The 22,936-nt window shown below is 45.7% G+C and overlaps 1 protein-coding gene across 3 annotated transcripts in view; it reads right to left on the reverse strand.

Annotated features, from left to right (window-relative positions):
- Window positions 1–22,936, reverse strand: part of COL4A1 (collagen type IV alpha 1 chain) — a 626,471-nt gene that overhangs the window by 448,919 nt on the left and 154,616 nt on the right. For all 3 annotated transcript variants that reach the window (XM_085622171.1, XM_085622169.1, XM_085622170.1), the window contains exon 2: window positions 20,966–21,025. In XM_085622171.1, the coding sequence (XP_085478297.1) occupies window positions 20,966–21,025 (60 nt within the window). The remainder of the gene's footprint in view (window positions 1–20,965; window positions 21,026–22,936) is intronic.

Raw genomic sequence — 22,936 nt, forward strand, 5'->3', positions numbered from 1 at the left:
ATTTAAAGCAACCTTTCCAAAAAAGTGACAGAATGAACAGACAGAGGAGGGAAGATGCAGTTAGCAATTGCTCATGTAATGATTTCTGAAGGACTTAAATGAATTTGTAAAATTTTTTTATACCTCATTTGTCAAAAGAATTTGAGGTTTTCTTATCTCTGCATAAAGTGTATAGAAATTAACAATCAAAGTTGACTTGTACATGTGCATGTTTAAGGACGCTGCGACAGGGCCGGACTGGGAACCCTGGCAATTTTCTCGAACCAGTCCCTGGGGAAACACTGCCTGGACCCAGGTGTTAGAAGGTGGTTCTGAACATCTGAGCCGCCCGGATTGTTTGCTTTTTGAACACCTAATTGTTGAGCTTTTTCTGTGGGAGAGCCTCATAAGTTGGGACTCACCCACAGTGAACTCATGATGAAAGGGACCGGATTTTACCGGTATCCCCCTGGTGAGAGTAGGCCGCTGCGCCGCAGCCGAAGTAATGGGCACTGGGCTGGTCACATGCAGACATGGTGTGGCAGGAATTATGCAGAGCTGGGTGGTGTCATGGAATAGGCTTTATACAATGTGAGGAAACATGTACGGGAAAGTCAGTTTGCTTTACTGTTTTCACTGAAGGACCACTTCATTATTCTCCTATGATGATGGGGATCACATGGGATAGTTTCACTTCCCTAGGGCCTACAAATTCCAGACACGCACTAAAGTCCACTGTAACTTAGGTGAGAGGAAGTATTCTGCTGAATTCAAACCCATAAATGTACTGCATATGGGTCATCTAGAAATGTCATATTCCTCTGACTCAGCTCATAACCAGAGCCTGGCTGGGGCTGACCCTGCCAGGCTGGATTAATTACCTTCCTCCCCAAGCTGTAGCATCAGAGGCCTAGGCCTTCACAACAAGCATTCCAGGTGCTAAGGTCTCCTCTCCAAAAAGGAGAGAAGATGGTTGGAGCTACCCAGTTATCCATTAGCGGCTGTCACCTGATGCCAGACACCAAGCTGCTCTGGAGAGAAGGCAGCAAGGGGGAAAGGGTCTTTCAGAGACCATGTGGCATGAGACCCTGGACGATGCCATTTTGAACTAACCCAGAGGCCATGGCAGGAAGGCGGGCACAGGGGCAGAGAGGTGAGGTGTTGCTGTTTGATAGGGCAAGCAGAGACTTCCTGCAAGCCCCCTCCAAATTCTTTTAAAAGAGCTTGCACAGGAAGAGGAGCTCTCTCTGGGGTGTGGTCGGCTGAGAAAGACTGGTGCTGGAGCCTGGCGCCATGGGCAGTTGGAAGGAAGAACCCCCTGACTGTCCCAGGTCCCTAAATTATGCCATGAGGGGAGTCCAGGACAGGAGAGCCGCTGCGCAAGGAGAAGAGAGGTCCAGATGGAGAGCCAGGCAAAAGGCTGGTGCAGGGAGCCAGTGAAGACAGCTCCCTGCTGAATTCACCATCCTTGAGACCAGGAGGGCGAAGGAAAGTGCTCCCATTGGTGCGCCACCAGGAGCAAGAAGAGGCCAAAATGGTGAAGATAGGTCCCCTGAGGGCTGAGAAATGCCCCCCAGAAGGTAGGCAACCTTTGACCTCAGAGAAGGCTGACGACAAAGCACATGGGGCTCTGCCAGTCTCAGATGTGCCCCCGGGATGGGTCAGGTGCCCCCACAAGAAGTTAAGTCGGGGAGCGCCGTCGCGCTCCCCATGAAACTGCTGCCCCCGATGAGACAGAGGGAAGGGAGTGCCGTCGTGCCCCCCTCGCGGGAGAAAATAAGCCAGGGAGTGCCATCGCACTCCCCGCGAATAATTACCAGGGGCCCGGGATCCCAACTCTGGGCCCCGTCGCTCCGAAGACAAGTCAGGGAGCACGATGAAGACTGCCCATGGGGCCCGAGATCCCAACTTTGGGCCCCGAAGACCAGAAGCTGAAGTCAGGGAGCACCGTCGCACTCCCCGTGGAGACCTCCAAGGCGGTGGGGCCCGGGTTCCCAACTCCAGGCCCCAGTGTGCCCCGTACAAGTGGGGGAGTGCCACCGCACTCCCTCGTGGTTGGAGGATGGCGGGGGGAGAGCCATCGCACTCCCCGGGATCCGGCCCGACCGTCGGGAGTCTCTGTGTCAGAGCGGGCAGACCAGGAGAGATGTGCTGGTTCCCGGTGCAGCACGTGAGGTAGCGTGGCCAAGCGGGGAGCCAGCGTGAGCCGCCGGGGGTGGGCTCCCCGAGTGGCGAGCCAGCAGTGTGGGGTTCCCGGGTGGGACCAGGACCCAGAAGAGCACAGCAACAGGAGCGGCCACGTGTGGGCTCACCGAGCTGCTCTAAGTGGACTCACCGGGCACAGGAAGGGTCCGGGTGGGACCAGGCTCCCCTATGAGAAGCTGATGCGGCACAGGTCCACCATTGTGTGCAGCACGGCTCTCCCCAGATGAGCGGGAGAGCCACTCATCAAAAATTCACCCGATGGGGGAAGAGCGCCCCATAATGCCCTGCAGGCCCGGATCGGCCTGCAGGGGAAAGCAGCTTTATCTCGGCTTGTGGTGGCCCCAGGAGGATGGGGTCACTGGGAAAAGTGTGCCAATGTGCAGGGGGAGCTGCAGGAGCAACACAGTCTCCCCCAGCATGAAGATGAAAAGTCCCCCCGCTAAGTCTCTGGGGGTCAGTGGAAATAACCTCTCAAGGGCTCAGCCAGCAGTCATCCGCATCCCAGGGCTGGAACTTTTGTTCTACAGCCGGGGGGGTGTTAGGGACTGCCTCAATGTATGGAGGGCTGTGCTGGGGATGTCTGGAGAAGGGCCTCCCCTGGAGGTGAAGAGGTGCAATTGCACGAGGTGCAATTGCACGAGAAGTGCATTTACCAATGTTATTTCTTTTAGAGGGACTGAAAGTTGCATGTGTAATGTGAAGTGCCTGTGTAAGATGAAGTCATAAGCAAAGTGGGGTTATGTTGTTGGACATTCCTGCTAGGGTGTATGGCTGTATGTGCTTAATCTTGTGATTTTATCTATGAGGCCTTTTAGGGGCTTTAATTGCAACGCATTTTAACTGTTATCAGCTATGATAAGTAACTCATTTAAAGTGATGACTAAACATGTATTCTTGCTGCTGTGTTAGGTGAAGAACAACCCAGACTGTTAGCCCCTAAGGAGTAGAGGTGTATGCTGTAAGGTCAGTATAAGATGCTCCGTCAGGGTTATGTGTCACCATGGCAGGTTTGCCATTTTAAATGCTTGTTGAGATGATGCGGTGGGTCGCCACTGGGATGGTGCCAGTGGGCAAGGCCCTCGCTCCAGGTTATGTCAACCCACTGCATTAGGGGGCAAGATGATGTGCATACAGGGGAGTTGTGGTACTAGACCCCGCCCCCTGAGGGAGGGGTGGAAATGTTATAAAATGTCACAAAGTAATTCCAACATCTTATGTATATTTGTAAATTGGTGCACAGTATTTGTAGTGTGTGTGTTTAATAAATGCACTCTTCCTTTTATAAAGCAAAGTACAGACTGGACAATCAATTATTGAGTGTTATTTCTGCGTACTGGTAAATGGCGATTACTAGTCTACACCACCTCCCTTGAGTAAGCCTAAGACTGCTCTGCAATGATACCCAGTGCATGAAATGGAAAAATAGAAGTGCAGGTACTCTGTAGTAGAGTACCTGTTTGTTACTGAGAAGTGCTGGTCCTCTCCAATTAAAAGTATGAAGTCACCCTTGAGAAGTGCCGGTACTCTCCCTCTCAAAATAAAAAAGTGCTGGTACTCCGTACTGGACAGTACCGGCCCATTTAAAGCACTGACGCTACCTTCTGAGAGTCAAGTGCTACAATAGGGTGTTTGGTTCCCAGTGAAGGATAAATGTGACATGTTATTTGTACAGGCCTCACAGATACTGCCTCGTTTCCCAACACCTGGAGACTGGAAATGCTTGCTTATTGCTTTTGTTACTAGGGGCCGATATTGCAGCACCGCAGCACAACCAGACCCCAGTAATAAAACTGGCCCTCACCACTGCAAAACCAGCCCCCACCCTTCCAGCCTCCCAGAAAACAACAGATGGCCAGTACGGCCCTGCACTGATAGCCATTGACTACAAAGGACCTGTCTATGGTGCCTCTTTCATGGGGTAGAGCATCAGCAGCCAGACTGAAAGGATGAAGACATGACTTGGGGGCTTCTAGCCGATCTGGGCAGCAGCTCAAATTCTATAGGTTTAGTGGCTGAGACACTGCCCTTTGAACTCGGAGCTCCATGGCCCAGTCTTAGCACTTGACTGAATAAAACTCATATGATTCTGATCAAATAACCCCATCTCCCTCTGGCTGAAATTTTAAATATTTTATAATGTAAACATCTATCTGCAAAACCCAAACGCACAGTATGCCTTTTGATACTTCCATAATTGCATTTACCCTCGCCCAATCCCATCCCTGTTTCTGTAATCTGGTTCTATTCGCAGCAATGAAGTGTGGGATGCTCTCAATACAAAAAAATGAATATATAAAAATATTTTCTTTAAATGTTGCTCTGCCATTTGGATTTAAATATAGACTAAGAAAAATGTGTGAATAAAAACGTGGAACATTATAACCTTACCAAGAGTCAAACGTGTGCCCTACAATACTCACGAACACACTTACCCTGCTCCCTTAACCACATATTCCACTATTGTCTGTGTGCCAGACTTTTGTATCTTCTTTTGAGAATGTATGTTCAAATCTTATATTTGATACTAGAGAAATTCTAGTATTTGCCTCCGAATCTCTCTTTGTCTCTCTCTTTCTCTGACTCTCTCTCTTGCTCGCACAGGCACTTGAGTTGGTTCAGATATTCTGTGGGATGACATTATTTGATGGTCTACAGCTATTTTAAAATAACTTCTTTAATTGCTTTTGGCACATTTTTATTTAGAAAGGGCAATCAGTACAGAAAATAAATACCAGCAACAAGTAAAGTAAATTAGTGCATATAATAAGGCCTGGGTGTGAAGTTTGCAGTTTTTACCCACCGTCTGCAGCGCATGGAGTTTTTTTCTTTTTAGAAATCCTCTATCTCGTGTTGGAGGGAAGTAGCTTATTAGGGTCAGGGTTATGCCCACTTCCCACAGGAAATGGTCATATAGAGTGTGTAGTCACCCTAGAGGTGTGCAGCCCATTGGCTACTACCTGGTACACCTCTTAATCCCCCTTTAGGTGGAACCCCTCATCCCAGAACTACTGATTCTATGGACCTTAAGAGGACAGAGAAGAGCTGCTGAACCCAAGAACTGAGCGCCTGCTCTGGAGCTTTGACGCAAACCCGTGCCTGCTGCTTCAAGACTCGACAATCGAGGTGAACTGTCTTGTCCTGCTGCTGTGTGGCCTCTAAGATCCCCAGTGGACTACCAGCCTTCGCAAACTGCCCATGAACTCCCTTGGAGTAATGCAGCTACTCCCCTGCGGACCGAAGGCACCGAAACCACAGAGTCCGGTCCACTGATTTGCAGATGCCTGGCCCACCGGTGCAGCAACCAACCAGGAAGAGGTACCCATGCTCTGGAAGGTCAGATCTGTCTCCCCATCGAGTGTAGACTGGATGCACCAGGACCGACTGGAGCCGTGCGACACCAACCCCAGACTCCTACTGTACTAGAGCCCAGCAGCCACCAAGGGACATCAAGAACCCTGAGACCCACTTCAAGAGTGGCCCAGCAGTCCTGAATTTGCCCCTGCCAGCTATTGGCTCCTGACCGCGACGAGCTGGGTGATGACAAACTGGCCGTGGCCTCTTGTCCCTAAGGTCCTTGAGACCCCAGCCCCCATTTGGGAGCATAAGGACTTGAGTTTGAGTTGAGTTGAGTTTAAATTACTTCTAAAGCGCACGTACACCTAACGGTTTCATGGCGCTGTGGTTCACTGAAACCTCAGTTAGCAGGTGGGCCAGGAGACAGGGGGAAAATCATTGGGAGAAGGCCTGTGAAAAAAGAAAAGTTTTTAATGCTTTACGAAACAAAGGATAATGGGTGAGGGACCTGAGGTGAGACGGAAGAGAGTTCCAGAAGGTGGGGGCAATAGTTGAAAATTTGGAGCCTCCCCATTTTTTTCAGCGAAAACGGGGGACAATCAGCAGATATTGGGAAGATGATCTCAGTTCCCTTGCGGGGGTATAGATTCTGATCTCAGAAGAGATAAAAGCAGGGGCAGATCCTGACTGGGCCTGAAAGGAAATACAACCCATTTTGAACAAAGAGCGTTCACGGATAGGGAGCCAGTGGAGGGATTTGAGAAGGGGAGTGACGTGGTGTGACTTGGACAAATTGTAGACTAGCCGAGCGGCCTGATTCTGCACCAGCTGAAGCCGTCGAACATTGTAAGCAGGCATACCGCAGTATAATGCGTTGCCGTAGTCTAGTCTAGAAACGACCATAGCCAACACAATAAGTTTGAGGGCAGTAAAGGAGAAAAAGCGGGATACCTTGCGGATAGTGCGGAGAGAGAGGAAGGAGGAGGACACCACAGAGCTCACCTGGGAGTGCAAAGTAAGTTGGTCGTTGATCTTGAAGCCGAGCGCTTTGACAGAAGAAGAGGGGGAAGGGGGGGAACCCAAGGAGGGGGGCCAGAAGAGAGACGACCAGGGATTGGCACAACCACCTGTCAAAACCAGTTCGGTCTTATCCGGGTTTAGTTTCAGGTGGTTGTGACTCATCCAGTCCCGGATGAAGATCATTGTGGTTTGAAAATTAGATATGGAGTCAGTGGATGAAGACAGAGTAAAGATGAACTGGAGGTCATCCGCATAGTTAAATACGGAGACCTCCATTTGTTGAAGGGAAAAAATGAGAGGGGCAATGTAGAGATTAAACAGTAGAGGGGAAAGGGAGGAACCCTGGGGAACCCCACACGGCACTTTACAGGGTTTAGCCGAAAAGTCGCCTAGCCGCACTGCTTGGGAGCGGTCCCTAAGGAAGGAAGACAACCAGACCAGGGCTACCCCGCCGACCCCGGCCGCCCCGACACGGGAGAGTAAGATGGAATGGTCCACCGTGTCGAAGGCGGCAGACAGGTCGAGAAGGACCAGGGCCTGGGGGAGGTTGGTGTCCATACCTTCTCTGAGGTTGTCAAGGACGGATATCGCCACAGACTCGGTGGAATGAGCGGGGCGAAAACCGGCCTGACGGAGGGCCAAGACCTGGTTTTCTTCGACAAAGGTGGTAAGGGCTCTGGTCACATGTCGTTCCAGTACTTTCCCTAAAAAGGGGAGTAAGGAAATGGGTCGAAAGTTGACTGGGGCAGAGGGGTCAGCGCCAGGTTTTTTCAAGATGGGAAGAATGATGGCTGTTTTTAACGTGGGGGGAACAATGCCTGAGATAAGGAGCAGTTGAGAAAGGAGAGAGGTGGTGCCATGCAGGTTGTGAAAATGAGCCTGAGGATGTGAGCAGGGCAAGGATCAAGAGGGGAACCAGATTTGACCAGGGATAGAAGGGAAAGGAAGGAGTCTTCGGTTAGTGGGGGGAATGAGTCAAAATGCGCCTTAGTAGGAGGGCTAGGGGAATTGTAAAAAGAGAGCGATGGAGGAGGAATATTGGCTTTGATTTTGTCAATTTTGTCCAAGAAGTAGGTGTTCAAGGAATCACAAAGCGACTGTGATGGAGGGGGTTTGAGAGTGGTTCTGTCGGCATATGCAAGATTGTGAACTATAGAAAAAATTTCTTTGGGCTGGTTCTCGGCGGCTAAGATTTTGGAAGAGAAATATTCAGTTTTAGTAAAGATAGTTTTTTTATATTGCAAAAGAAGGGAAGTGTACTGGGATTTAAGATTGGGGCAGTAGTGCCGTCTCCAAGCTCGTTCGGCATGGCGAACTGAGAGTTTCAGCGCCTTCAGTTCCTCACTGAACCAGCGGTTGGACTCATGTGACCGTTTAGAGGAAACTCGTCGAAAAGGAACAATTGAGTCACAGCCTGACTGGAGCCATGAATTAATAGAATCAGCTTGTGCCGTAAGCGGTAAACCAAATAAGTCGGGGCAGAGGGGAAGGAGTGTGGAGGCCACTTGAGAAGCGTCAATTCGGCCCCAGGAGCGTGCCCAAATATTTTTAGGAAGTGAGGGCTTGGTGGTTAGGAGAAGAGGGGAAGAAAAGGAAATCAAAGAGTGATCAGACCAGGGGCAGGGGGAGATAGAGAGAGACACAATAGGACAGTTGAGAGACCAAATCTGGTCGAGCGTGTGACCATGAATGTGAGTAGGGGAGTGAACATAGGAATTGAAATTGAGAGAGCGAAGGGTGTCAGAAAATTCTTTGGAATTGGAACATTCTGCAGGGTCAGAGGGCCAGAAGTTAAAATCACCTAGCACCAAGATGGAGGAGTTATTAACCGCTAGGGTGGCCACCAGATCTTGAAACCCAGGAAGGAAGGCTTGGGAGGGTTGGGGGGGACGGTACACGAGTAGGAGAGTGAGAGGAATTTTGAAAGAAAGGGAGCGGACAACTAGGAAATCGGAGGTACCAATAGGGGGGAAGGTAAGAGGCTGAAAGAAGAATTCTTTCCGGTGGATCAAGGCGACACCACCGCCCGCTTTATCCGTAGATCGGTCGGCTCGAATCGCGTAGTAAGTGGTTGGGAGAGCTGCCAATAAAGAGGGGAGAGAGCTATCACGAAACCAGGTCTCTGTGAGGAATAGGAGATCAGGCTTATATAGGTCTAAGAGGACGGAGAGCTCGTGATAGTGCTTGACTGCAGAGCGCGTGTTGAGGTAATAGATGGAGAGAGAAGGGGGTGTAGGTGCAGCAGAGAGCTCAGAGCGGGAGACAGAGGAATACAGTGGAGGGTGAGAGGGGGAAGGAAAAGAGGATGGGGGAATGGCTGCTGTGAGTCCCAAACTGTCAATGTGAGAGGTCACAGATTTATTTATCGGCCAAGGGCCTTGAAGACCGTATAGTTGGGCTGACGAGTAATGTCTCGATGGGTCAGAGGGGGGTGGCCCTTGGTCCGGTCGGTCGCGGACGGGCGCAGACGGGCTTGCCTTGTGCGCGCCTTCGGCGCGCCATCGTTGCGCCCGCTGCGCCCGTCCGCTGAGCTTCCGGTAGAGACACATACTATATACTGGTGAGGAGGAGGTTGGGAGGGGGGGTGGCCTGCGCAAGTGGGCGTGTCTTGCTGGCCGCGGCGAATGGCGGCAAGAAGGTCGAAAACACCTCGCCCGCTGCAGCGATAGTTCCGCCATGCGGGGGTGTCCGTGCCACAAGAGAAGTGAGATGCCCAGGGGTAAGTGAGTGGGAGAGTTTAAAAACACACAAGTATTCAGTTTTTTAAAACAAAACGCTAAGTAAGCTGCTCCCGGCTGTGCCTCAGGAGGAATCGGTTTAGGGAACGGCGCTCGTAATCAGCGCTTAAGTAGGAGCCTGATGGAGGGGGCGTGGCCTGCGCAAGTGGGCGTGTCTTGCTGGCCGCGGCGAATGGCGGCAAGAAGGTCGAAAACACCTCGCCCGCTGCAGCGATAGTTCCGCTATGCGGGGGTGTCCGTGCCACAAGAGAAGTGAAATGCCCAGGGGTAAGTGAGTGGGAGAGTTTAAAAACACACAAGTATACAGTTTTTTAAAACAAAACGCTAAGTAAGCTGATCCCGGCTGTGCCTCAGGAGGAATTGGTGTAGGGAACGGCGCTCGTAATCAGCGCTTAAGTAGGAGCTTGATGGAGGGGGCGTGGCCTGTGCAAGTGGGCGTGTCTTGCTGGCCGCGGCGAATGGCGGCAAGAAGGTCGAAAACACCTCGCCCGCTGCAGCGATAGTTCCGCTATGCGGGGGTGTCCGTGCCACAAGAGAAGTGAGATGCCCAGGGGTAAGTGAGTGGGAGAGTTTAAAAACACACAAGTATACAGTTTTTTAAAACAAAACGCTAAGTAAGCTGCTCCCGGCTGTGCCTCAGGAGGAATCGGTGTAGGGAACGGCGCTCGTAATCAGCGCTTAAGTAGGAGCCTGATGGAGGGGGCGTGGCCTGCGCAAGTGGGTGTGTCTTGCTGGCCGCGGCGAATGGCGGCAAGAAGGTCGAAAACACCTCGCCCGCTGCAGCGATAGTTCCGCTATGCGGGGGTGTCCGTGCCACAAGAGAAGTGAAATGCCCAGGGGTAAGTGAGTGTGAGAGTTTAAAAACACACAAGTATACAGTTTTTTAAAACAAAACACTAAGTAAGCTGCTCCCGGCTGTGCCTCAGGAGGAATTGGTGCCCGCAAGAACCCTTGTGCAGCCTGTCTTTAGAGGGCCACCCTTCCCCGTAGCGTGCCAGCGACCAACTCCACCAACACCCTTGCGCCTGGTGGGATTTATGACACTCCCGACTAATTGTTGGTAGCACATTGGACCTTGGCTTCCTGCTACTCCCAACCCAGAAGGTGAACCCCTGAAACAACTGTCTGTACTATGTGCTTTAACGTACTTGTTTTTTTCTCCCATTGGATTGCATGTGCATGACTGCGCCCGACTTTGAACTATTTTCTTATCTTTGGAAATTTCATAAGAAATACAGTACTTACCTTAGAATGTACTTCATGGTTTAAAAATATATATAAAAAGAATTGCTATTTTTTTAATTGGTCTCAGATTTATTCTTTGAGTGTGTCTCATTTATTGCCTCTGTGAGTACAACAAATGCTTAGCACTACCCTCTAACAGGCCTAACTGCTTACCCACAATACTACAAATAAAGTGTTAGTGTTATCTACTTTTTCCTCTGTGGACCAATTGGGAATCCACTGGACACTCAGCAAAGTGTAATTCTTTATAATACACTATATAGAAAGCCAGCTTCCTACACAAATGCTATGAATACCAGGGGTAACTTAATTTCAAAGCACTCAATTTATCAACCTCAAAAGTCTGGAAAGCCAAGCCAGCCGGCCAAGAATTAAAAACCGTTACCTGCAGAACTCTACATTTCTCATCAGTGATCACTCAATTCAATAAGTCATTCTGCTGGTGATAGCAAAACGTGTGATAGATTGCAGAGGTTTAAGGAGTGTACTGCAACATTAATAACCTACCCAGCTTTCAAATCCCTCCTTTGGGTGTAGATTTTCCATCATTGGGCCACATTTCATAGCCAATATTCAGGAAAAGATATTTTTGTCAGACGATATTTAGGCCTCAATATTCTGCTATCATACTGCAGGGGTGGTCAGTAGATGTCCATTGCTGATGTTTTGTGCAATGACTGCTGGTGGCTAGGAAGGTTCACCTTCACAGAGATATATGGCATATATTTTCTGCGATTCTGGGCAAATCACTTAATCTCCTCATGCCTAACAAAAATGAATGTGTCCTCATGCAACGCAACTGGTGCTCATGTAAAGCGCTCCGATACCTGATACCTTTGGGTCAAGTTTGCGCTATATAAATCTCCGGGGGGGAAAAAACAGTGGCAATTGCTTGGGGTAGCAATCCAACCCATTGTGTTTTTTGCCCGTCATGCCACCTCAGATTAGACCCAGCCATATGCAAACCAGCCTTGGTCCTGCTACATTCGGAACAGACTAGTCTGAACTGCCACGCCAGGTTCCCTCTGAACAGGAAGAAAAGCAACCCAAGACCCGTTTTGGCCTAGTGGGCCTCTTCAGTCGTACGCAGCTTGGTTCCAATGACACAGTGAGTACAGGACCCACGTCTGGTCATTCAACTAACACTACAAACTCTGTACTATCGGAGTCCTGAATCAGTTCAGTAAGTTACAAGGAGGCTAACTCTAGTCAATCAAAGTACTGATTTTGACCAGATTATAATAATTTTTACGTTTGCACCAAAACTCTATTTCTCCCCTCCTGTCGGAAATGTGTCTGGTCATGCTTAATCCTTACAGTTTCGCAATGAGGTTGTAATGCTTTTACCCTGATCTTTGGAGTCACACTTTTCCTGAACAAATGTCATGGATAAATTCCTCTGTGCAGCTTCTTCACTCTGTGAAGATAAGAATTTAGAATAATTCATCCCAAAGCTGGGATTACCTACGCCTTACAAATGTATGGGATTTGGGAGCACCCAAACCACTTCTCTCATCTGCAGGTGGGGTGCAGCCTTCCCTGGATTGGTTCTGAAGAAGCCCAAAATGCATCTGATTGGCCAGAATTACAGGAATAGCGAGAAAAGAAACGAGATAAGAGGAGAGCGTCAAAAATGACAAAGGTGAGCCTTTTATTACTCACAATTCACAGATTCACTGCACTGCCCGTGAGTTACATAGACTGTCGATCCCATAGTGGGGGGTGCAGCGCTAGTAACGCAGAGCCAAGGGCACAGACAGAACAGGTGCATACGGGCTGAACTCAAAGCATTGTGCTCTAGCAATTCTTTGGACCTGGCTGCACAGTCAAATATTACATGTATGTGTAACATGCTCTTCCAACATACCCAGTGACAAAACTGAATTATGCCACACCGTGGCAACACCAATTACGAATATTCTTTTAGTTCTGGAGAGGCTCTTTGCTGAAGGTAAAAAATACAATATATGAACTCCAAGAAAAGTAATAATTGGAAGCCAGATTAACTTCTCATACCGACTTGTGTGGGTGTAATATGAACTGGTAACCTCGAGGTCATTTTTGAAACTCCTGTCAGGACAGTTTGATGAACTGATTTGCAAATGCCTGTGAAATCATCTAATCGAATGTACCTCATGAATTCGAAATGTTTACTTCTAATTTATTTTACTTCCCCTTTTTTTTTTTTACTTCGTTTTCTGCTTCACTTTCAATTATTTTTTCTTCCAGGTGTGTCTGATTCAATTGGCGTGGTGTTTTCCTTGCATCCCTCTGTCTCCTCCTCTCTCTTTATCTTATTTTAATTAACTTTTCCCTTCCTTATTTTCACCTTTCTTTCCCTCTACCCTGCAATTTGTGTCTCCTCATCTCATTCGTGTGGTTTCGTTTTCATCCCTATGTTCTCCATTTATCACTGCTTCTCTCTCTTTCTTCCGTCTTGCTCCCTTTTCTACCATTCTCTCTCTTGCTCTGGTTTAAAATAAGTCCCAGTCTCCAAAATGAATGTCGCTGTTCATCATCTTAAATTGCCTAAACAAAGTAATCACTGCTGCTAGCCCCTAGCTATAAAAACTAACTCCTGACAGGGTACATTGTAGAGTACCCTTCAGTGGTGCAAAAATTGCCCCCGTGAACCTAACCTTGCGCATTTATGTAATATGAAATGCATAAGTGGTAGTTAAGTGATGTCATATGCACATCCCTCCCACTACTATAACGTCATAATGCATACGATATTAAAGATGAGGTTTTGAATCCGCTTATGTAAAAGCAAAATTACATCTGTGGTGCAAAACAGAACAAGGCATTCATTTTTTTAATTGACGGAAACTGTGTAAACCTAGGTTTTTTCCCCTTCCTGTTTTCTCATTTTTCATCATCGCTTTGCCTGGTTTCCAGGTAATGTGAAATCGACAAACAATCCTTTATTTTTTACTGCGACATGCAAGGACCAATGAGGAAGTAGTTTTCCTGGCAGCTCTAACCATTCAGCAACTGGTATAAAAATGTCATTTGCCACCTAACAGAAGCACCAGAACCCGCTCATATTGGGTGATTAGTGCTTGGAGCACCATATTTGAAAGTTATCTTGTCCTCACACAAGGAACCTTAATTTTACTAACTTTTCCCATCATAGATCAATTGGCGGTTCTTCATCACCTAAAAGTTCTATTTTTAAGGTTATTTGAAATTAGTTATTGTTCTTATCTATGCTTACTAAAAGCTTTTAGCGTTTTAGCTCCCTTCATCTTACTCCTGAGTGTGAGTCATTGTGGTGACTAGAAGGGAACTCTACTGTAGGTTGCAACAAAATAAAATCAGAACTAAAGTGCTGGCCTTAGTTCAACATATTTTTAAGTCTCTCTGGAGTATAGTGTTCTTGGAGGAGTCAGACCACCTCAGGGAATGGATGAGAACATTCTGTACCATATGGCAGTTTTTAGGTCTGGCTTGATAGGATTCGCTGTCATAAGAGCTCATCTGTTAGGCAAAAAATAATAGAGTGAGTCGCTTTGGGTCAGCCCCCCTCAGAGCTTGTTTGCTTTGGACAACCCACATTTAACCACTGCTTAACAAAAGTCTCGCTTAAATTAAAATAAATGGAGTATTTCCTTTTTTTTTTAAAAAAAAAAACTGCTATACCTCTAACCCAGAGAAACTGTTGCTGTTTGAAGTATATGCAGTGTGTTAGCTATGATAGATCGCCAGCACTGCAGCAAGCATGTGAGGAAACCTCTCTGCACAGTACTCTGTAGGCAGATTTATTCGTTTTAGTGCAATGCAGCTCGGCACCCAAAGCTATTGCGTTGTGGCATGTTGGGGAAGAAAAATGCACATATCGATATGTATAAACAAGCATTGGCACAGCCAATAGATCTCTTTTATAAGATCTATTGGCTTTTGCCAATGTTTTTAGAGCATCCAGCTGCAGGTCAGCATGGCAAAAAAAGGCCCATTGACAAGGCCACTGCATCATTTTGTAGAAATGCACATGCGTTTAAGATAAATGCGTGCACCTATTAAAGGACACAGGCTTTTTTTTTTTACTCATCAGAGCTGAATCAGTAAATAATAACAAAAAACACTGCAAAAGCATAGTATGAAAACATGTTATTTTTTTTATTTTTTTAAATGTAAACTAATATGCAGTTTACAGGATTGGGACGGATGGGAGGAAGCAAAATGCCATGAGGGGGGTGAAGCAGCATGCTGGGTGAGGAAGAAGCAGCCTGGTGGGCAGGGCAAAAGTACCAAGTGGGAGAGAATGTTTGCGAAAGAGAGCAATGTGGAACAAGGGAGGGAAAACACCTGGGTGATAGAGAGCAACGTCGGGGGAGAAAAGCACACAAAGGAGACAGCTGGGAAACACATGCAACCCTTAATGGAGTGCTCATTTAAAAAGAAAAAACATGTTCCCTAAAAGCGAGCAGAGGATGGAGTGAAGTCCGACAACCAACAAAATGGTAAAGAAGAAAAACTCCAAGGGGGTGACCAGCAAATGATGGATAGGCTGCAACCAGGAAAGCCATCCAATAAACAGTAAGGAAGGAAGAGAGACAATAAAGCCAAACAATGGTAGGCAATGAGCGGCTGCATGTCCACATAGCATCTTGGTAACCACACAATATGTTGCTTGGAACAAGACAGCTTGCTGTTTAGTAGACTTGACCTAAATACAGAACTGTGTCATACATTCACCCCAGTACAGAGATCTGGGCCGTAATCCATCGTGTTTTTTGCTCACCATGACAATAAAGTTTGGACCCAGCCATATGCAAATCAGTCTTGCCCTGCACCCAATGGGAACAGTCCAGCCCGAACTGCCAGGCCAGGTCCTCCCTGGACTGGAAACAAGCATCCTAGGATGTCCATCAATTGTGTGTCTTTCACTCCTTAAAACATGGCAACATTGGCATATCTCCAATTGAATATTTAATTTGCTTATAAGTCCCAAATTAAGTGGCACTACATGCACGCACAGCCTGTAAATTAAATGCTACAAGTAGGCCTAATTGTGCCAGCCACTTAAGTTGACCTTTAAACATGCCTCATGCCTACCATTGCAGCCTGTGTGTGCAGCTTAGAACTGCTATTTTGACCTGGCCACATAAATCTTTTGTCAGGCCCAAACCATCATTTTTAATGCATATACGTCACTCCTAGGGTAGGCCCTGGACAGCCCATAGTACAGGGTGCAGTGTATTTAAAAAGTGAGACATGTAATTTTATGTTTTACATGTCCTGGTAGTGAAAACTCTTAAATTCGTTTTTCACTACGGCCAGCCCTACTTCTCCCATAGGATAACATTGGAGTTAAATTATTACATTAAAAAACTGTAATTTCCAAATGGGAGCAGGTAACCAGTTCACGTTGGGTGTCTATGGAATTGTAATAAAAAATCCTAACTTATGGGGAAGTCGGATTTTAAATTGCAATTTTGAAAATACCACTTTTAGATAGTTGACTTTTCCCTGCCTTAACCTTTTAGTGCCTGTAGCCTGCCTCTGGGTCACATGGCTGGATGTAGCTGGCGGTTGAGCTTTGTATATGCCTCTTAGAAATCCACATGCCTCCTAGACAGCCACACACAATAGAGAGTTTAGGTGTGCCTGGATGGGCCATCACTAGCAGGTTGGGAGGGTGGAGCTCAGCACAGCCCCACTTACACTTGAATAGGCTTTGTCTTGGCTCCACAAAGAAGGCTGCATACCCCCTGTAGTTAGTCTAGAGCCAGGACATGGAAGGCACGATACCTGGGGACTTCACAGAGAAACCTGTTGATTCTCCTTCGCCACTTAAAAGGCACAACTCGGTATAAATTCTGGACCTCAGACACCAGCTCTTCAGTACTCTTCTGGACCTGTGGATACTCTGCCAGGAAGAAGGACTGTTGTGCTGCTGACAGGACTGCCACTCTGCTGGACTGCTGCTCTGAAGGACTGCTGTGCTGACCTGTAGCCCTCTTGCTTGGGTAAGAAGGACCAGGCTCGCATCTGTTGAACCAAGGACCCCAAAGTGACTCGAAGGGCTAGTCGACTGGGCTCCTGATTCAGGGATGGAAGGCTCAAACAACCTTAAACTTGCACCTAGACTCTGCCATCTTTGAGTGTACCTTGCCAAGTGGTGCAACCCCTGTCCTGGACCCTTGGTAGTGGGCCTAAGGTGTTATGCCAGCCTCTGTGGATCCAGGGGAACCAACGAATCTCCTTTGCTGCACAACGCAAACCAGGGCAGAACCGACACATCGCCGCTACTGTGTGGATTGCAACTATCACAAAGACCCACATCACATGACAGCCTGTTGCTGCATAAAAACTGCTGTCGCCCAATGCATCCCCAGGGCAGGCCCTTGCATCCCTTGTTGATGGCAGTCTCAACAACGATATTGGACTCCGATTCGCAGCCTCTCAGCTCCCTGGAACCGACTTATTGCTCCGACTGCGCGATGTATCCTTGTCTGGACTTCGCATCTCCAGCCCTTGTCGTTGGGATCCTCGACAATGATGTAGGAACTCACACAGCAGCCTTGCTTCATCTGGGAACCAATGCATTGCTTCGGCTCTGTGATGTATCTTCGACATGGATTCTCGCAATGCTCCGCAAACCAGGATTTGAGGTGCTCTGTTCAGCGAGCCAAACTGGGTTCATGTAGCTGGCCCGTGCCCCATAGGGGTCAGCATGACCAGATATCCACACTTGGCGCTTTGTGCTTTTTGGCGCTATTTTTACTGGAATCAATAAACCTGAATATCCCCAGTTCTACTAATTGCATTCTTGTCATTCTGGTCTTGTTTTATTTATTGAAAATTATTCTATTTTTCTAAACTACCGTGGGATCCTTTTGTGGTGTGTTTTCACTGTATTACTACATTGCCTGTGAGTAAACCCTGACTGCTATGTGCCAAGCTACCCAAGAATAGATCGCAGGTAAAATTAGGGCTTGCTTGTGCAAATAAGTATTGTGGTTGCTGCTGGAGAAGGGGCTTCATCCTCCTCAACCAGTAACCTATTTCTTACATGGTATAACATTCATAGATGTAATGCACTTAATAGGTTTCATGATTTTTTCAGACAGAGGCTATTAGACCCAGTCTAACTTTGCACACTTAACAGGTGTTGTTAGCTGTCAGTTTCAGTATTTTTGCAATATACAGTAGTTTTTAGACCATTGTGGATGGAGCACCACATATAATCAATAAAAGTCACTACTTGGCAAACTTGCCAAGAAATATAGTTTTCAAAATATGTGGTGTTTACTGCTCGGCACAGACCAACCTGACATTGTAAACTTGTCACTTGTCAAATCTGATTTCACATTGTGTGTCAAATATGATACTTGACATGACTGCATTTTTGGCCTTGCTATCCTCTGAGCTTTGTCAACACACACATGCTGTTTTGTTTTTTTTTTACAATGAAGAGAGTAGGAATGTAGGGAGGTATAGCAAATCTTGTTAGTTATTGCTTCCCCTATCCTGACAGTAGAATTGTATGCAAATCGTACAAAAATTCATGTTGACTGCGACTGCCTCTCCATTTCATGGCATAATAGGCCTTTACAATATTTAGGTCTGGTGTTAGTAAGGACCTTCGGATTTTACAAAAAATATAAATTATATGTACAATATACACATTTATACCAGCTTTCAACCAGCCCTCTTCTTCTATTGGTCTGTTATTGTGTCATTCATATTTTTCTTCAATCCACTACAGAGTACAGCATGGTGCAATGGGCTAACTTCAATGTGAGTGATGGCATTCTTCCCTTTTACAAGCAGCAGATCTACAGAGTAGATCACTTCAGCGCCAGGATCTACTTTGGTAATGTGTGCTTTTCGAAAGTAAAATGTACTTTTATTTAAATTGATGAGGGCCTGGAGGCTTCCTTAACAACCCACTTTTGCAAAAACTATGACAAAACAAAACAAGCATTGAGAAAGCAAAAATGCTTGCAGCCAACACCACACCAATTGACTTAGCCAATGCTTGTTGGAGGAATGAAGTGTGCGGTATAGTACCTATACTTACAACTTGGTCCATGTCCTAGAATGCATGGCCTGCCGCAACACCCATGCTACTTTTAGGTCTCATCTACCAGATAGCGCACATGCTGTCTTTTGTGATAAAGTTAGTGGGCTTACCAAGAACATACAGGTCTTGGAGACCAACCATTTCTTAACATTGGTTGGCTTTTCTGTCACTCTCATTTGCCTGCAGTCTTGTGTTTCTCCCTCCCATGGATCATTGACTCGTTATCATCACTTTTAACTGGTGGAGTTCTGTGCTTCCATTATTTGATTTTCAAGAACTAGTTTTTTCTTTTCGTTTAAGCACTCAATGAGAATGCATGTTTTTTCCAGCTGTCTCCCTCAAGTACATCTTTTGCCCTGCTCTCTGTGTTGCTTTTTTATCCGTATACCTCTCCCTGCCCATCTACATGTTGCGCTCACCCTTATCTACTTCCCCTGTTGCTTTCACGACCACGTGCTTCTCCCCATCCAGTCCATGTTGCTCCCTCGCCCGTTTCTTCTCCTCACCATACCCACCCTCCATGGTGCTTACCCCCCACCTGAGCCCTTCTCTCGCCTGTTGCTTATCCTCCCTACCTCTTGCTTCCCTTTTGCCTACTCGCCTGTGCGCCTCTCCCCGTTCGCTCCATGTTGGTCTCTCGCCAGTTGCTTCTCATGTTCATCTCTCGCCAGTTGCTTCTCTTCACCACACGCCCTCTGTGTGCTTCCACCACCCTCATGTTGCTTCTGCCCCCTTCCCCACCGCATGTTGCTGCTGCACAGTATGGCTAAAAACCCTTGGCAAAGCTAATATGTCCCAAAGGCAAGACCTATTAACTTTGCCAATATGTATTATTTTGTTATTTTCTAATTCCAATTGAAAGGAGATATGTACACAATTAATATATATTGTAAGATCTGATTAGGTTGCATTGTTGAATAAACTTTAATAACAGAATGTCCTTGTGTCCAGATGTGTATGGAAACGTCAAATGTAGAAGCTGCATATAAATATTAAAGGAGTAACTTTTTTGATGCAGATAATTCATGAATATGTTTTTAATTTCAGCCATTATACCTTTTTCATTCTTTTAAGTCCCTATAAATTACAAACCAATTTTAACATGACATGGTGGAAACTTCATTTTCCAAGTTCCATGATCAGGGTCACCATGACTTAACAAATGTTTTTTATTCGGTTTTATTATACTGATGCAATACTTTCAAATGATGTAACTCTCGTTATCATTGTATTCCACATATATTTACCTACAACTTGGGTATAGTTTCGCAACATAAGTAAGCAAAAGCAAATTTGTCTAGTCCCAATACTTTATTGTAGTTGAAAGTAGGGGCATTCAAAATTCATGTAATTTGCTTTTGCATAATGACTCCAAATTTCGGGTATCTCACGGGAAATTACACGTAGTTATAAAAAAATACCGATACGTCATTTGGCGCTTAATTTTGCCATGAAATGCACCTTTGACATAAGATCGCATTTCCTGGTAAAAAAAAATAGCACAAAAAACATAAGTGGAATGAGCAAAGCTGCTCACATTCTGGCTGTTGGCATTATTCCTGTGCACTTTTAGTAACATTTTAGCACAAATGGTGCATAATTGCCCAACGTGGCGTAATAGCATCATTTCAGGAATATCCTGTAACAAGCATAACGTGATATTACAGAAATTATACAGATTTTGTCAACATAATTTACATTGCGACTGAGGCTAGTTGAAAGTGCTGTCTGGCATCCTTTTTGCCAAGCAACCTGTGAACAGATTAAAAACCCATAGCTATTATGTAATTCTTAGATTTTTTCCAAGTAAATAGCATTTCTAGTATGTTCAATTCATGCAGGGGAATGAAGGTCATGTCAGAAAGAAATCTTCACAGTTCTGCTTTTACCCTGCAATACTACGTAGCATTACCAAGTGAATGGTTATTGTGACTGCATTGGTGAGCTGACAGCACTGTACCACTGCCATTTGCTATCGGGGTGAATGAGATTCGTCTATGATTAATTGTACCTCGGTCTTATAGCAGTCTGTAATAAGCGTGTTACCAATACTGGATATAGTCAATAAGAGAATTTGTGTGTATTTTTTATTTTCCGATTTATTTAATTTTTCTGGTCTCCATACTCCCTCTGCATTAAAAAAGGGTTTTGTCGTTTATGTTAATTAGTTGTCTTTGAATTATGAGTCAATTCCAGATTATTGTCTACTCTACAGAACATGGGAACTTAACAATATGACCCTGTGATTTGAATAAAATCCTACTATGTGTACTAGTATTTTTAATACAAATGTTTTAAAAAAGATGAGATGGGAACAGCAAGTTGGAACTAAGATAAGTTAAATGGAGTCCTGCTACATTGACTATGGTTCTTCCAATACTAAACTATAAACAATGACTACTTTCATTTTGGATGCACATAAAATTACAAAAAAAGTTTGCTGATTACTTACTTTTTGTCCTTTAATTCCACTGCAATCACATTTATTTCCACTTCCACATCCAGTGCATGCCTGTGAAATAAAAAAAGGAGTAATTAAGTAAATAAATATTGAGCGAAGTGTGAAGAAATCAATTTTTTGATCTTCTCTACCACTATACAATATTTTTACAATGAACTTTAGTTGAACAAATACAGACAGCCCACTCACTCACATGAAAATCCATTTGATAACTTACAAGTGGTTTCTAGTTAATCGAATTATAGCATAGGGGATGATAGATATTTTATAGCTGCGGTTAAACTTTCTGCTGGAAAACTTGAAATGCAAATTATAATCAATTGCCATCATTAAACACAAATATTTAGTTCCAAAAGATAACCCGGAACAACTAAAATTTTCTTCACTGCAGTTTAAAGGCTTTAAGACCATTTCCTTGCACCTGTGCACAGTAGAAACCAATATTAAAGCTCCGATTACAAGTTTTGGCGGTGCAGTGGGTAGTATTCCACCGCCGCACCCCTGCACTGCTGAGACTCGCTGCCGCCTGCTGGCCAGATTACGAGTTATTTGAAGTCTGGTGGCATGGCGTTCTCATGACTGTGCCTCTTTTAAAGGCTGAGTGCCTTTGAAAAAGCCACTGCATTGGGAACGACTCACAAGGTTCGTGCATGGCATTGACTCGAAAGTTCATGCCGTGCAGGAAATTTTGTGCATGCACACAGGGGGGGGCACATGTTATGCCCCCCATGTCCATGCACAAAGGACCCTGTAGAGCCCCTTTGTTTCCTCTCCTCCAATGTTTACATGACAGAGGAATCGCCATGTAATCACTGGAGGAGAGGAAACTCGTAATATGCTTGGCAGGACCATGCCGGTCCCGCCAAGCATATTGCGGCCTCTGACCCCCACGCCACCACCAGGGAACGGTGGTTCCCTGGTGGCAGGGGCTGTCCCAGGGCGGTCCGACCACGCAACTCGTAATGAGGCGGTCAGACCAACGGTGCAGCGGTGGCTGGATCCACCACCACCGCACCATCACAAGTCTGGCGGTCCTTGGACCGCCAGACTCGTAATCGGGCCCTAAGTGTTCAACTTAAATTTCCACCAGGCGTTTCCCTTGTTCGACTACTTTATGGGGCTATTGCCACATTATTCACGTGACTCTATTTCTAAGCACTTCTGAGCTGTGTAGTTAATGGATGTGAGGCAAAGTGAGTAGTTTGCCCAGAATCTAGTTGACTTGACAAATTAGTACTAGCATTCAGATGCCTTTTACTTAGCCCATAAGACACAACATACACCTCACCTGAGAATCTCCCCCGCTTTTTACAAATCTATTCTCTTGCATTTTGATATTCAAACCCACATTGTGTAGCTAATATGAACCAACTTTCATTTTTATATTAATGCCACCCAATAGGCACATATACCTTTTATTGGGAAAAAAAAGGTAAACACTATATTGTATGCACTTCTTTCCATTGCCAAATCTTCCTTTTTGTAATAACGGATTTCAAGAATTCATTTTCATATTCATATGCATAAAATAACAGATTTGTAGTAGTTTATGTTTGCATACGAGCATCATCGTCTACAAATTATTGTTTAACCTGAATCAACAAAGATGTAATTACAATGTAAATAAAATTATTAAAATTATTTGACCAATTTCTTTCCACCGTGGAAATAATCTATACCCCACCAACCAAGCCTAATTAAAAGGTGCTCTCATTTGAGTGTAGTTTCACTACAACAAATCAGTGATAAAATAGGCAAAAATGCATTCATATTTAACCTTCTATTTAATTTCCTCAATGAAGACCATTTTCTACTATTGATGCCGGGTGGTCAAGATTGAGATGAAAAGCTCAGACTCATAATTTGCTATGATACAATCATCAAATGACGATTCCTTTGTCTGAAGGTTTTAGTGCTAGAAAGAACACATTGCTTCACATTCCATTTTCATTTTACAGTAAC

This window comes from Triturus cristatus, chromosome 8, assembly GCF_964204655.1.
Source record: "Triturus cristatus chromosome 8, aTriCri1.1, whole genome shotgun sequence".
Taxonomy (NCBI): domain Eukaryota; kingdom Metazoa; phylum Chordata; class Amphibia; order Caudata; family Salamandridae; genus Triturus; species Triturus cristatus.